Raw genomic sequence first — 16,889 nt, 5'->3', positions numbered from 1 at the left:
GTGAAATCTGGGGTAAAACCACCCCACCAGATTGTGTGGCACTGTATTTTTATAACCGCCATAAATCGTCCGCGAGAATGACAAGGAAGGTATTGGCCAAGGCGCCAGAGTGTATATACAGATTTTACATTGAACAAAATAAAATGAAACTGTCGCGGAATAAAACGGTGTTTCGCTCTCATATACGTTTCTCTACGCGGAACACCGTCGTCCAGACGATTATCGTCGTATATTTTCACGTGCGCGAAGTCGCTGAATTTACGCCTCGTTCGCGCTGATGGAAACTATCGGGACTCGCGCGCCTCGGCGAGCGAGCGAGCGAGAAAGAGAGAGATTTTCCGGAAGAGCGGCTACAGCAAGATAAATCATTCGAACACGCGGCTTATAACGAGCGTTAAATTTGACAACGACGGGGCTCTTTCTCCTTTTTGCTCCGCGTGCCACAACTCGCGCGCGTGTAAAAGATCCCGCGCGACGTATATGCTCACTTTTCCCGGACGAGTGGCTGACATAACGGGAGGGAGCGGGCGCGCGCGAGGACATATGGTTTGACAAAGATTTCGGCGGTTTGCCAGTGGAGGATTGACGCGGTGAACGGCGTCTGGCGTTCGTCCAAAGTTATATGAAAGTAAACACGCATCATATCCCCCCACCCTCCTCGGCTCCCGGAGCATTGTTTGCGTTCGCGAGGGGAAGGGGGAAGGGAGGATTACGGCGATTTCGTCGTGCTGTATATATATTCCGCGCGTTTATTTCGCCCGCGCGCGCCCGTAATTCGTTCATTAGCGACGCGCGTCATCGCGGTGGTTTATACGACGAAATAAAAATCCTCGCGGATCTCCACCCCGCCCTGACGCGAGAGAACGTCACCGACGTCGCGCTCCGCGTGTATCTCTCCGATTACCGCAGCCACGGCTTACCTATTTATTTTTCTTTTATTTTCTGTACATCGGAATTTTTATGTCTAATAGCGAGAATTCGCATCATGAGAAAGATCAGTTTCTTTAATGAAAATTTTCTTGTACGTCGCACCCTATTCGTCTTTCAATATTTCATCGTGAAATACTGCGATATTGAAATAATTCGAGATTACATTAAGTTAAAGTGTAACGTATGTACATTAAACTAACTAAAGATACTCGACTGCAGCGTTAGATTTCTCACTCATAGGAAATTCACTACTTGAAGCTTATAATTTATGAAAAATGCTTCACGGTGATATAAACTGTTAGTAATCCTATAATCCGTATCAGACTACACATTATAGAGATTGAGGTTTGCGCATTGGACATTAGAATTAAACCAATTAGAATAAAACGGATTAAAATTAAAGTATCTGCTTGATCAAGTTCTATTCAGTTCGCAAACCTCAATCTCTAATCATAGTGCATGCGGGCTCTGACGTGGGCTTAAATTAATTATAAAAAATCTCATTATTCGTAGCGCACGAATTAATTCGTCGTCCATAAGAATAAATGTGTGTATTGCAAGCGTTCGCAAAGTCGCCCCAACGGAGAGGAACGATGTTACGCGAGACGTTTATATCTGACGTGAAGACGCACGCTCGCCTACGCGGGATAATAAACGGAAGACGACTGCAGGGTTGTTAGGTTTTCAAAACGGCAGAACGCGACAGCGTGTTGAGAAATATTATCAAGATACACCGCCAGACGGAGGGTCGTGTCCCTCGCCCGTCGCTGCATGCGCGCGGGACGGGAAAAGTTCTTATCGCGTGCCGATACGTTTTCGCGCGCTTAAAAGCGATGTAAACAGAGCGAGAGGAATGCGCGGTCACGGGCAGCGTGCAGCGAGCTTTTCAACTCTGTCTCTTTCGAGCGAGAAAGTTGCATTATTACTCGGCTCGTCGATAGACCACACTCGCCTAAACTATGTAGCGGTCGGCCTTGGGAACCCCCAGCACGTCACGCACGTATCAATGGAATTGTCGGAGTTGATAGTTTTATCGCCTCGCTTCGCCCGGACTTGGAAAAAAGAATTTTCGTGGAAACCAGTCGATAATCTAAGTATTTTCTAACAGAAAGAGAGTGTCGGCGCATTGTTGAGAATAACTACCGGGTCGCGTCTTAAATCACTCTCGCGGCAGAATGTAGAAAGATACATAATAGAAAATAATAGAATGGGATTATATATCTTATAGCGGCGGTAACAGAAAAAATGACACTTGCATTGTGTATATTTTCTCCTGAGAGGAGTGCGAACACCCGTGAACGTATTCTTAAAGGAGAAGTTTAACCCAGAAAGTAAGACACTGTCTTCGGAGCATTAGATTTTCCATCCCGCTGAGAGTTTGAGCGTCAGGTATGCCGAGTGCATGGGGCCACCCGCTTACGCCACTGCAGTCGGCCCGGTCGGGATCGGTGGGCAATAAAGCATTTATCCCGACGTAAACGAAAAAAACGAGAGGGAAGAGAGGCGCGGACAAAGGGAAAAAAAGGGCCGAGGGGGGAGGAGAGGGGAGGGGAGGGGAGGGGAGGGAAGAAAAAAAAGGAATAGCGGGCCGACAAACCGGTGGCGGTAAAAAGATTTAGCGCGGCGTAAACGCGGCGATAAAGTCCCGGACGTGCGCAAAAATCTTTCGCCGATTTGCACGGGGCCGCGTACCGGTAATTCAGCCGGCCATTATTACCCGCGCGCGTTCAACGACGACGGGCGAGCGTGTCCGCGTTCCTCCCGTGCGTCCTCTCGCGTCGCGACACTCGGCGGCTCGAAAAGTGAGCACCGCCGCGGCCGCGATCATTATCTCTCCGCGCGCGCGACGTGCTCCTATAATGTTTTATCGCGGATAACGCTGATGATGCCGATCGCTCGATCGCTTCCGCGTACGCGAGCGATCGCGTCGCTCTTCCGGGGTGAGGAAAAAGGAAGGGAGAATATCACCGATCCCCTTCTGCCACGAGTCCTCCTCCTCCTCCTCCATGAGTGCAGAGTGCAGAGAACAAGAATTTTAAATTAGACGTCGCCGATTATTTAAGCGAAATGCCAACTATCGGACACGTAACAAGGTCGTAATGAATAGTAATAAAGCTATTAGCTTCTCCCTGCCGAATACATTAAAAAGTCCCAGTCGAAATCGAAACTATAGGAAGTCGGAATATTTCAGCGTCCTCCACCGTTCTCTCCGGGTAATGTACGATAACTCGCGGAAAATGAAGAGAACAGAAATTTTCGTTTTTCATCAAACGGCAAATGCAGCGCGCGGGTGGATTCTTTTTAATATTTATTTCTTCGTTGGAAGCTCCATCCCGTAACCATCAGCTGACGCTGTTAGCGAGAGAGAGAGAGAGAGAGAGAGTGTGTCTTGCGCAGAGGTTCCTCATCGACTTGAAACATTTTCAAAAACTGACCTACTTCTATCCCGGTTTTTTATCTCCAAATTTTATCTCCTCTTCAGGCAATCACTCGTCGCCTTCCACTTCCGCGAGTACGAGACGTGTGAAATATTTATTCATACGGTCTCGATGCCGTTTTCTCCGACGAAACGAGAGATATCGATTTATCTCCGAAGGCTGTTTCTATAAACACATAAAAGAAATACGTATCTCTCTTGAACTATCGTATCTGATATATGTACACCCGAGGCTCTCCTCAAAATCCGAGAAACATGGTCGGTTTTCTCGTTGCACGGATTCTTCTCTCTTTTTCTTTTTTTTTTGTTCGTTTGTTACAAAAGCAACGCGACCGCGACGCAAAGGAAGATGCGAAAGTAAGAGACGTGGACTTTCTTCCGTATCTTAGGGAATTACGATGAGAAGTAGGTCACTTTTCATGCAGGTGCAAGCGACTTTCTTTGTCGCCGGACACCGACACGATGTTCTCCCTTCCTCTCCCTCCCCTCCCTTCTCCCGTATATCGATCTCTGCCAGGGCGCGCGGTTAAAATCTTTTCTTTCGTCCTTTTCAAAACAATGTATGCACGCGGGGGATGGGGATGGGGGGGGGGAGAGGAGTCTCGGTTGCACAATCCTCGCAAAATGGCAAAATCTCGCAGTGCGTGGCAGCGCGGAAATTGTATGTTTTCGTCAAAATGAATGGAAATGTTTATTTACGAAACGCGTTTATTCGCCGCTCGTATCTCGATATCATATCGTTGATAATTAATCGCTGGTAATTATCCAACGGATCTCGTGTATTTGCTATCGGGTAACGTTGAATCTCATTTATTTACCAGTATTAATAAGAGCTTTTGTATAATTAACTAAAAGCGATAAATGTAATGTAGTTTTTATTAATAACCCGGGATTTTAAAGGATAACGATGTAGGGGGCGGAGGAGGAGGAGGAGGAGGAGGAGGAAGAGGACGGGGGGGGGGTGGAGGGAAGCGCGCGAGCGAGCCGATCGAGCGCATTTTGATTTATTATTAAAATATGCTACCTCGTTACGCATTCATCGTTGTATCGCGTAATTCGCCGGGATAATAGAATTATTCGCCGATGATAGTCAATTACATTGTTGCCTTTGAGTACCCCCCCGGCAATTTTTATAAATCGCTCGCCGTAAAATAACTCAAAGCGCATGCTTAATTATAAGATAATTAGGTTGCCACACGCGTCATCCAATTGTTACCCGCTCGTACGGCAATTAGCGGGCTGCCGATCGGTCGAGTTTATTATTTTTTAACGAACTGTGAATAACGTAGCGAATGTACTCGGCGAATTATTTCACGAAGCAATCGAACGAAGCGAAAAAAAAAACGTAAAAGCGGAAGAGCAGCGGATTCCGTTGCTCAATATCGCGAAAAAATAATATCGTTTCATACAATAACTTCAATGTTATTCCAACCGGCGCTAAAATTGTGCATATACTTCAAATTATTACTACATTTACAACCCCTCTGGTGATCATTTTTGCGTGCACCGGGATGAAAATTGAATCGCGACGAGCCGGCGTGCATCGAAAATACGACGGATACGAAAAACGGATAGAACGAGCATCTCTCTCGGAGATACGTATTTCATCGCAAAGATGGGACACGGTTAAATTTTGCGATGACAAAACAAAATTAGACATAGCTTCAAAAAGATCAAATCTATGTTTTGCAAAATCTATTGTGAAAAAAGAAAAACCATTTAAACTATTAAATTCAATCTTCGATGCGACGCTAAATCGTACCAAAAGATATATCTTAATCATGGCGTTTATCAAAAAGATAAACTATCTAGAGCAAAATATACAACGCCGTTGTCATCGATATAACCCGTAAATTTAAATATAAACAATTGTCTAAATAGTAATAAGCATTTTTTTTCGCATTCTATCTGGAAACAGATAACGCGGAACTTTTCGAATGAGGAAATTTCCGCACACGTCCTCCCCGCAGAAATGCCTCCGGAGTCACGGCGCGTGATTATCTCCCCCTTGACTTTCAACCCTTCGCGCTCGAGACTCCCGGGAGCTACTGCCGCCGGGGCGGCTCTCGGTGTGTCTGACGGATGCACGTATTTCATCCGGGTGATCTCTGTTGACGGATCATGTGGCAGAATTCGACCGTTTACGCTTCCCGGCCGACACGCGTCGCGCGGTGCAGCGCGGCATCCTCTGATTTATTGAGTGGCGCGCGGGCGCGCTGCTGACCTCACTCCCTCAGCACACGGCTACGACGCGGACGGCACACCGACCACCGGATCGAGAGGGGCCCTCTCGGATCGGAGCTGATGATCGCGCCGAACGTCGGCGATTTCGTCCGACGCAAAATCACGTTTCCCGGCCGACGAACTCGAAAGAGAGTCCTTCTCTCTCATTCACCCCGTCGCTCTCCTTCATTCTAGCCCATCTCTCTTTCTCCCGCTCGCAACGAGAAGAAACTCGGACTCGTTCGGTGCACGATAATACGAAAGTTTCGGGACATACGGTCCGTTGCCGCGAGAGCCGCGGGACGTATCGCTCGCCGAAACGAGCAATTCGCGAAGCCTTCGGTAAGCAAGCGTATCGGAGGGTCTTATCGCCCGCGTCTTATCAGCGCGCACGCACACATCCTCGTAAGTGCTGCGAGTGTTTATTTTTGTATCGCGTCGCGCGTATACACGATGATATTTTACTTCGCGTCGGCGCGCGTGTATACCGCGACCGACTGTTCAATTTGCAATTTAAATTCATGTCCTTTTCTGCGTATGATCGCCTCTCCTCTCCCGCCCCTCCCCTCCCCTTTCTTCCACTGATATAAAGTTTCATGTATTTTCTTCCTCATTCGAATAAAAAATATTATAATGAGGTAACTGGATTTTTTGTGTGCGTGGCTCACGCGTGGTTCGACTTCTTCGCGAATCACGCTGCCCCACGAAAGATAAGAAAAATGACCTTCCTGTCATCCATTCTCCTCAACATGTTGTGACGTAACTTCGGACTGGCCGACACACGTACACTTGTTGGTCTGTTCGATGGTTCGAAATCTTACCGGCCGTATCAAGGAATGAATTCGCAGTGCAATTGCAATTGTCAATTAAGCGCACAATTCCCTTCGCGCGACGCGCTCATGAATAATATATCTACATATCGACCGTCCACATTACCGCGAGTATCAATAACATTAACGAAGTTATCGTTAATTTGATATATTTTATACGCTTTGGTGATAATAATGAAAGCTCGAAATCCCTCGTTAAATTATTAATTAAGACACATCTCGCATCGCACCCGTTAATTTCACTAATTCTTACACTCGCTCTCGCTCTCTTTCTCTCTCTCTCTCTCTCTCTCTCTCTCGATCGTGCGATGCCATTCGAAATTTACGAAACACAAAATAACGTAATATTTTAACGGCGGAAGCAGCTGCACATCGGCGTGTTTTCCTTGTAAGTGTATAACGCGGCCTCATTTGTCAGACAACGTGACACTGACCTCATCCCGAATTCACGAGCGTACGTCGACGATTATCGATCGTCCCGTCCGGCGCCTCTTTCGCCACTTTTTAATAGAAAAAAGCCCGCCGCCTTCGGGGACCGCCGTCAACGTCGTTGATCAACGAGCCCGATATTTTGATCAACGCAAAAACGGCTGACATCCCCGTTGAAAAGCGTGGTTTGTAATGCAGTTTTGCGAACATCTTAATAGACTATAACGACAAGTGCCATTTTCCTCTCCGAACTGCTCTAATCGTATAGAGCGTAATGCCATTTATCGCGACTCTCGTGAACGCAAGACGCATCTTCTTAGCGGGGAGCCCATAATCATAAATAACTACTCCATTCTTCTCTTTTCTCTCTTTCTCCGCGTTCTTTCTTTTCAAGCCGCTATCAGCTTGTCCACTATACTCATACACGCCAGGATGTGACGAGCGTCGCGGTAAAAGTGATAGACAATAATGATTCTGGATAGGAAAAAAAAATATGCGCACGGAAAGCGCGAAACGGATTCTTTTGTATGTGGAGCTTTGCTCCCGAAAAAAAAGCAGCGTTAAAAATTCAATCCAATTTAGCGGACCTCGCCGGTGACCACTGTTTTTTTCATCGCGCGCAATATCGCGTGATTCGTCGTTCGAGATTTTGTTAAAATAAATAAATAAATTGTCCCGAATAGCTGTTAAATCGCTGGAAACCGCACAAAATCGCGATATTATGTACGAGTGTAAAAAAAAAGATGTCGCGAGCACGTAATATCTCGAAATCTATGACGGATGAAAAAAAAAAGGTACACGGATGAACGACTATAGCACAAGTTTTGCATTATAGTGGCCGACGTTTCTCATGAATTCTGTTGAGATAAAATAACCACGAGCGTTGTGATTTAATTACGTAAAAAAGTGTATTGCAAAATGTTCTCGTAATCATGTTAAGCGTTAAATTGCAGCGTTATTAATCGCGAACATTTAATATGCGACGGAGGATACGTTGAAAATCCGCGCGGGTCGCGTTTCCACACGTTTAAAACTGATGCCCCGAAGCGTTATTACAGCATAATTACGCATGCACATACATTTCACGGCGATGTTAACGCGCGACGGTAATATTTTTCTCGAAAACGGAACGATATCTCGTCCGGAGGGAGAGAGATAGAGAGGACGGTGACGAGGGAGCAAATAAACGGGAAGAAACGGCAGGCGAAAGACACTCGTTGTGAGAGAATCGGCACCTGGCGGCGAGGTCGGAGAGTTTGCATTCCGGCAGGATCGGAGATACCAAAAGGATCTTTTTCCCCCCCGCCGCCGCTACCACCGCCGCCTCTTCCTCCTCCCGCTCCTCCTCCACCCTCCCCCCCCCGACCACCACGCGCCGACGGCGATTGCAAAAGGACACGATGGAGCGAAATGGCGCCTTTGACATCGGACGCGCCAAATGCAATTCGAACGACACTCTCTCCCGAAACATTTCGCAAATCGGAGTCGAATGTTTTAGCGGTGGGCTGCAGGCGGACGGAGAATGAAAATTCGCCCGCGCAAGGCCATCGCGCTGTTCTGCGGCTCGCTTTAATTCGCGTACGCAACATTACCAAATAAGAAAACCAAGGTCACTCACCGAAAGGCGAGAAACCGTCATTTTTAACGAAGGATCGAGATCTTCTCGTCGGTTCCACATTCTCGAGCCGAACTTCGATAGCGAGCCAAACATGTGTGACCAGATTATTGAATCAAACTTTAAAAAGAAGTTTGACACTTGTGAAGAAGCTCGAAACTCGTCTTTAGGTTCAGTTCGAAGTTTAGCTCGATAATGTAAATCCATGTTTATGTGACCGCGAGAGAGAGAGAGAAAGAGAGTGAAAGAGAATTGCTGTCGTGTTCTGTCGCCAGGACAGACCCTTCGAAGCGTTCCATTTGCCACGTTCTCGCGATAACAGAGGCTCCAATGACTAGAAAAGTGGCGTCGATAACTCACGCGGACATCGAGTGCGTTTCCTCGCCACATCCGCGCTCCGCGATTGTTTTCTATTTAATTTGCAACAGATTACAGTGCGAGAGAATATGTCTCTCCGTCTCTCTCTCTCTCTCTCTCTCTCTCTCTCTCTCTCTCTCTTTCGATACTTTTAATTAAGAAAATAAAAACCGTCACAGCGCACACGCAGCCGGGGGCGGATTTTCCGCTTTGCCTTTTGAACATCCACAGCAGCTTTGAGCAGCTTGATTCATGCCGGAATATCTATTCAGAGGGTGATCGACAGGCCCGTTTAGACGGTACGCGTACACTACTCCGCCCCGTCATTCGCACGCGCGATAACAATAACGTCGCGTTTAGCGTTTCAACGATGGTAAAAGGTATACAGTTGTTTTTTTCAACGTCGCAAGGACGATTATACGATGTACTAAAAATACTCCGTTAGAACAAATATGTATCGAGAAGTGCATCTCATTGACATTATATGGGGTAATCCATTACCGGCGAAGAGTACATAAACACATTTCTATTTACCAATAAAAAATTGGAAATCGATTCCCATCCATATAAATATCTGAATTATATACCAAAATAAAAAAGTCCAAATTGCAAGTCAAAATAAAAAAATGCAAAGGACAAATTTATTCTTGCAAATTATATAGGCTTCAAAGAGGAAAATATAATTCCCCTTGGTTTCTCCGCTAAGTAATCAGAAGCAGTTATTTAGAACTTAGCAATTTATCGATACAACAAATACCTCAGCAAATATATTAGTGCGATCGATACGCCCAAGGTAACTTATTTATCATATTCAATTTATGTATAAGAATGAATCTCAAGAGATCGTATGACAAAAAAAAAAGAAAAAAATATGATGTATTCGAGACGTCGCGACTCGGACGATGCACGCGCGCCACGATTTTTGTATCGTCGAAAAACGAGACAGGCCGTGAGGAGTCGCGCGTCGCTTTGGCTTCGTCACTTTTGTTCTTCGATCGTGACACACGAGTACGACGACGGTACAAAGTAAAAGGCACGAGGCGATAAATTTACAAGACGCGCGCGCGCGCGCACTTCATGTGCGCAATGAAGCCAGTCGCACGTGAAACAAGTACAGCGCGAGCGTAATGATTATGATAATGAGCGGTTACCTATGGTGATACGTATTTTGCGGTCGTCTCGTAAAACGGTTGCCCGAAGATAGACATTTTTTTTCTTTTCTTTTTCTTTTTTTTGCGGAATTAAAACAAGCGCAAGAAATGGCAGGGAGGCCGCGGCGATTACTACATCATCCGCCGTCACGGAAGTCTATCTCGGATATTGATAACGAATGGAGTTTGCGATGCCTTCGACCGAGGCGAGGAGAGTGGGAAAGGGAAGAGGCGGAGGGGGGAAGAGCGGGACAGCGTGTGCACGAATTACCGCAATGACGCACTGTAATGACGCAATGATGTTTACTTATAGATGGTAATCTCATACTGAATTCCAATAAAAAATGTAATTCTGAATTCCATAATAAAGATTATAATTTTATTACATAAAATATTTTATATCGCGCGCTGAAAATATACGTCTGAGATTATAAGTGAATTTGTCGAAAAAGCTATCGGTCTCTTAGAATGAAAAAATTGCATTGCCTTTACATTGAAATAAAATAATTCGATTTAATCGAAGAATACTTCGATTTCTATCGAGGGCCTGGCTCCTGCCTCATTGAAATTCGATTGGCGGCCACGAAAAATGCTTTCGGAAAAGACGAATCTCTGCGACGAACAATTTCGCCTCGTTCGGATCTCGAACTCGCGTTAGGTTGAGGCGGCAACCGAGACGCAACGTGTTATTTAGAAACCCGACATGCGCTATATAAATGCGGGCTATATTTTTATCGTCACAACGGACTTATGAAGGCGGGATATAGACGTAAACTGGGATCGAGCGGGTGAATGGTTGCAACAGGCGAGCCACCTGCAGATTCAAGCCGGCTGCATCATGAATGCCCATCGTCATAAACACAAGGCAACCTTGATAAGATAAAACTATAGATGCTCCATCGATACGCGAAGAAATCCTCTAGTGATCGCGCGATTAAACGGGAAAAAAAAAAAAAAAAAAAAACGGAAATATGTGGATCGATAAGGGTCAACATCGTGCCGTGACGTAGAACACTAAAATCGAGCGAGGCTAAAATGTTTACTTTATAGAAATATCGTATAAATGTCTTTAATGAGGCAAAAAATAAGCATCGGTAATAACGACAGCTTCCGCAGTTATCCTCGCGATTATCAGTTTGTAAAGTAAACTCCCGTCGTTTCAAGATCTGGTCGATATCGAGGGAAATTATGTAAAGTTATTACTTCTATCTTATACTCCCGACGAGAAGTAGTATGAAAATAGAATAAGCGAGGAATATGTAATTATGCAATTTATAATGTAATCAGATTCAAGAAAGATCGTTAAAATTTCCTAACGCGATTACCCAATTTTAATAAAAATCTTAATTTTATTACGCGATAATATCTCGCGGCGATATCACACTGAAAATACGTCCGAGTTTATTGAATTTAAAGAAAAATCCCTCTCTTCGACGAACATAGGATTCGAGGAATCCGCATTTATTCGCGTCGATGGAATTGTAATATATAGCGTAATGCAAATTTTAATGTGCACTCTCCCTCCTCCATCCTCCCGCCGGTATACACGATATATTGAAAATTGAATTTCAACCAGAAATTACACCAGTGTTCTGATGGCTGACAAAGGGAAGGAGCGACGCGATGTCGCGCTTTAACGAGACCACGCGCGAATAATAAAACGTGTAACGATTAACTTCCCGGGCCGCGATAAATCACGATAAAGGGCGCCCGCGCGCGTAATTACGCGGCGTGTCTTCGAGTTAATTTGCGGATTTAATGTGCGGCGCGCGGGGCGCGCGCCAAGTTTTTACCGTTCCGGGCGAAAAGAAATATAATAATCTCGAGCGTGGCGCGCGAGCGGGCGACGACGCATAAATCACGACGCGGGAACGCGCGATTAACAAAATAACTTTCGCCTCGGAAACGGGGCTGAGCGGCGGTTCGGTAACACGTCGTAATGCTGCGGAAGCAGAAAGCGCGAGGCGCGTCAACGCGTTCTTTCCGCCGCACTCTTTACGATCGATCCGCACAAAAAAAAAAAGAAAAACGTGCGACGAGATAAACTTAATGCAAGGCCAACGTAAATTTCTCGGATATTTATTTATTTTCGTTTCCCTCGGGCGATAACGACAGTTACCGAGTTACTCGTTTTTTCTATTTTGTTTTTTGTTTTGTAAGAAATCGCAAAGTCTCGTTTTCTTAGTTATAATTTCTGCTTTTTCAGGAGGGTTTTTATTCAGGAAAGGATAAGTCTGGTGTGTTTACTTAGCGTTTACTCGTCTTACAACACGAGCGTCATTATCGTTACTCATTTTTAATTGCGCGTAATGAGATGCTCCGCGCGAACGAAAAACTTGCTGGATTAATATATAGACTACATTAATAAAGTTGAGATTTAATGTCTTGTCATCCCGCGGTCGTGCGATACGAGAGCGTGGAAAAATCGCTATAATCACTCGATTAAGCGATCAAAACAGTGTAACACGGAGGCGACACGACGCGCCGACGAATTTAGAGTGAGAGAAGCCGAACGTCTCTCTCGCGAATGCCACGTCCGAAGGCTACAGACGACGTACACACTCGAGAGTTTTGTTATCGAGGATCACTCTCGGTGAGAATGAAACTCTCAATTGGGCACTCATTAAGTGTCGTTCTCAATGTACGCCGGAAATTTTACTGTCGGAGGATTGCCCGCGGGGGAATAAAACTCTTAAGGGCCACTCCCGGCGACGTATGCACCGATGAGCTTTGCCGTCGTGAATCGTTCGTCGCGACGACCCCAGATTTTTTTTTTAAACAAACTGAGAAGGATCAACACTTGTATTTTTTACTTTCACGTCATTTACGATGCCTATATATTTTATCTCTTTGGGAAAATTGGACGTTTTAAAGCCAGATTTCGTTTTTCCTTTCGATCCGGAAAATCGTTATCGAGATTTCGAATTTGTCGTGAGAGAAAATATTATTTTTTTTCACTTATATGCAGTATATATACATATACTGTAAATAAAAAACAGCGATATACCGATGCATTAAAGCGTCCGTGTCGGAAATACATCTGCAAGGTCGCAATTCGTTACGATGCAAATTTATGTCAATAGAGGAAAAAATAAGTATTCGCCTCGCGTGCGATTTACGATATCCACTTATCGACGAGCTCTCACGAGCGACTTATCTGTCTTCGGAACGTCCGGAGCACACTCGCATTATCTACGATATACGAATCAGCTTTGAATCGCTCTATATCTAGCCCCGCTATCTCGACCAAGGTAATTCTCGCTAATGCTTCAATCGGTACCTCCGATTACGTTAATTGTAAACTCGTTAATTAAAACTTTATTATCCTTATTAAAACACGTGCCTTTTCAGTATATTTTGTATAATTATATGATATAATTATATGATATCCAATATAATTTTGAACGGTACATAAAATAATTTATATATTTATTCGGAAAGCTATAATATAGATCAATATCAATTTGTCCATTTTAGACACGTTTTCATATTTAAGAGAGGAATCCTACAAATTATACACTCGGTTTACGTTCGCTTCTCGACATTTATGAGCAAGCTTAATAAAAGTCAGAGAAATTTTGCACAAGAAAAATAAATAAGAGTTTAGAAAAATAAATAATGAACTACTGTATTTTATGTTAAAGCAAATCTCTCTCTCTCTCTCTCCCTCCCTCTTTCTCGCTCTCATTCGCGAAGAGAATTCGCATTCGCGCGCGCGCGGGGCAAGCGGATTTTCATCTCTTCGCTGCTCGTTCGCGCGAGGCGAGCCTGCGTCGCGGATACCGTTACACGCCGCGAAGAAATGGTCGAGTAGGTAGGTACACGCATTACGACGCGACGAAGAGACGCGAAGAAATGCCAATGCAACGCGACGCGATGCGATGCGATGCGAACCGCGGAGGCAGGAGCACGCTCGCGTGTTGCTCGCGCGCGAGCAGCGGCAGCGGTGGCGATCAGTTGTGCTATCAGTCGCCGATATCGCCGAGGCGCGTTCCAAAGGCCGGTTGCACAGACGACGACGTCGGTTTAGCTCTAACCGCGATTAAACCGCGCGAGAGCGACCGCGCGAGCTCGACCGTCCGCGAAAGCCCGGAGAGTATTTCCATAGCATAATTTGCTGACCGAAGTATCCGGTTGTGGGCAAAATGACGGCCGATATTGATCTATTTGACTTGAGCCACTTTTATTTCAAATATAAAATATAAATACATGTTCCTCTCCTTTTTTTTCCCTCTCTGCTTAACACTCGCGAGTGAGTTTACCGCCTGTCCCGTTTATCTGCGCCAGTGACTCTCGTATATTCTCCCAATTACGAAACTCCTTCCGCACGCGATATTGTGTACACGCGTTTCCCGTAACTGAAGTATACCCCACCGAAATTTTATGCTGATTTTAATTTTAATCGACACGGGAGTCGCCGCGTGTTTCGTTTTTTATTCGCTCCATAGACGACGACACAGCAATGATTTCGCATATCGGACTCGGTGAAGCGCGATTTGAGAACCGCTGAACCCGCGCTGTCAACGTTTTTCACGAACTTAATTTACGTTATCTCAATTAATTAGAAGTATCAATCGTTCATTATTTTCCAATTAATCTCGCATTCTGCATATAAACTTCAAATGCACTGAGCAAATTAATTGAATAAACTTATTGGATATTGAATTTCCTTTAACAGAATTTCTGACGTCTGCAAAATTGCCAAACAAATAAAATCTCATTTTCTTGTTGTTTTCGTACATGCACACATTAAATAAATTATTTTTATTAACATTAAAATAGATTATTTGAAACTTATTGGATATTAAATTTTCTTTAACAAGAATTTCTGACGTCTGTGAAATTGCCAAATAAATAAAAACTCATTTTCTTGTTGTTTTCGCCGTAAATATCCACATTATAAATAAATTATTTTTATTAACATTAAATAAATCATCTATCTCTAATTAAATTTTGATTCTAGAGCGAAGAACCGTTGAAACAATCCTCAAGAGATCACTCAAGCTCACAGACTCTTCACCGCAATGTTTCTCCATTTTGACCCTAAACACGGTGCATCGAAAACCTTTCGGTGATAAGATCGTAAATATTGCGAGTAACATAATAACACGAAATACGCGTAAAGTGACAGATTAAGAGGGATCAGCGTGACGACCTTTTTTGCTGAGAAAAGACATCACTTCTTTTCAAGAATGTTGACTAAACACGATACGCCGTAATCGCACAGCATGCCATACTGGAGATATTATACGATCGTTTCTCTTGTTCTGTATTATGTAACTATGTGTCTTATTTGACAGTAAAAAATGAGCTTCTGCTCAAAACACAAAAAAACCACAAAATCCAAAAATTCGCACTTTCTTTATGTATCTCTCTCTCTCTCTCTCTTTATCTCTTTGTCTTTTGAAGTAAATGATTCTAAAATAGGTTTGTTGATTTAGGCGATCAAGTATGTCATAAATAACTGTGGAATATACTCTGCAGTAATACTCTCTCACATTGTACAAATGAATATTTGCGCAAACGTACAGTAAATCTGGAATGATTAATGATAGACGAGATAAAACGGGTACTTATTTTTCGACGCACAATTCGCACAGTAACTTCGCGAAGTAGAAGGAATCTCCAGTGAAGGGAATCGATGAGGCAGAAAGGAGCTGCGACAATTGTAGAAAAAAAGGATTGACGTTTGCAAACAGTATTGGTATTCGCTTGAATTATTTTCGACGTCCGAACAGTCTGTGTTTAAACAGCCAAAAGCACTGTATGTATCGAGCGTTACGAATAGGCTGAACAATTTGAACTTTTCCTTCGAGCACAATACAATAGCTGTGCGAATTTACATTTTCCAACTTTCCACCTCTGAATTGTTTTCGTATACGTTTTCGGATTCGCAGAATATGTATGTACTGTCGGGCCTAATACGAAAGGATTTGTAGAAGGATTGGAAGACAAACAAAAACAGAGTCTTTGTAGGTTATCCCTAGGTTGTTACTTTTTAGGTTATGGAGTACACGTCGTCCGACGACGAACATATTGTATGTACACGTCGTGGGACGGATCGCACAGCTCCCCTTCTCACCCAATTACATCCTGCTCCTTCTGCTCCTCTTTCTCCTCCTTCACTCTAGATCCGATCGCGCGAATTTCATTCAATCGACAGAGAGAGAGAGAGAGAGAGAGAAAAAGAGAGAAAATAAAATAAAATTTCGGACGTTGAGTCCATCGCTTACCTCGAGTTCCTCGTACGAGCGAAAGGCGAGGATGGCAAATCCGTCGATAATGTCCTCCTCGAAAGGTGGCTCCTTCTGGTTGGTGGCCGCGAGGGAAGACTTCTTACGAGGCCTCGGGGGTCGCGGTGGCCTGGGCGGTCGCGAGTGGCCGTCTCGCGGGTGACCGGTCTTGGCGCCGAGTCCGAGGCCGCCGGCACCGCCGCCGCCGCCGCCGCCGCCACCGCCGCCGCCACCGCCACCGCCGCCGCCGCCGCCGCCGCCACCGCCGGCGGGGTCCTCGTCCTCGCCACTGTGGCTGTCCTCCTCGTCATTCGGCGGTCGTTGTCGCGACTGCTGCGACTGTTGCTGCTGCTGCTGCTGTTGCTGCTGCTTCGCGGTGGCCAGGCTCTCCCTCTGCGCCAGCATGCGCTGCGCCCGCTCCCGTCGCCGATTCTTCTGGCTACGCTGCTTCGCCTCGATCTCCATCTTCGCGCGATCGTCACCACGGGCCCGCACTTCACTTCAGGGGGGTGGGAGGGGGGGGAGGGAAGAGAGGGTCGCGATCACTCGCCGCGCGGTGCCACGATCAACACGCGACGCGGACGACGCGCAGGAAGGTAGCGATGACGACGACGGGGACGACAAAGGGAGCACACGAGCAGACGACAGCAGCGATGGTCGTGGCAGCGTTGTCGTGCATTCTAC

The 16,889-nt window shown here is 45.3% G+C and overlaps 1 protein-coding gene across 1 annotated transcript in view; it reads right to left on the bottom strand.

Moving 5' to 3' along the window:
- Window positions 1–16,670, bottom strand: part of LOC105457943 (autism susceptibility gene 2 protein) — a 30,015-nt gene extending 13,345 nt beyond the window's left edge. The window contains exons 1-2 of the mRNA XM_011702917.1: window positions 16,469–16,670; window positions 16,206–16,357 (exon numbers count right to left, since the gene is read on the bottom strand). Of these exons, the coding sequence (XP_011701219.1) occupies window positions 16,206–16,357; window positions 16,469–16,670 (354 nt within the window). The remainder of the gene's footprint in view (window positions 1–16,205; window positions 16,358–16,468) is intronic.
- Window positions 16,671–16,889: the final 219 nt, after the last annotated feature.

Source organism: Wasmannia auropunctata, unplaced genomic scaffold, assembly GCF_000956235.1.
Source record: "Wasmannia auropunctata unplaced genomic scaffold, wasmannia.A_1.0 LD334880.1, whole genome shotgun sequence".
In the NCBI taxonomy this organism is placed as follows: Eukaryota; Metazoa; Arthropoda; class Insecta; order Hymenoptera; family Formicidae; genus Wasmannia; species Wasmannia auropunctata.
Note: the sequence above shows the minus strand (reverse complement) of the source record. Positions and strands in the feature narration are given on the sequence as shown.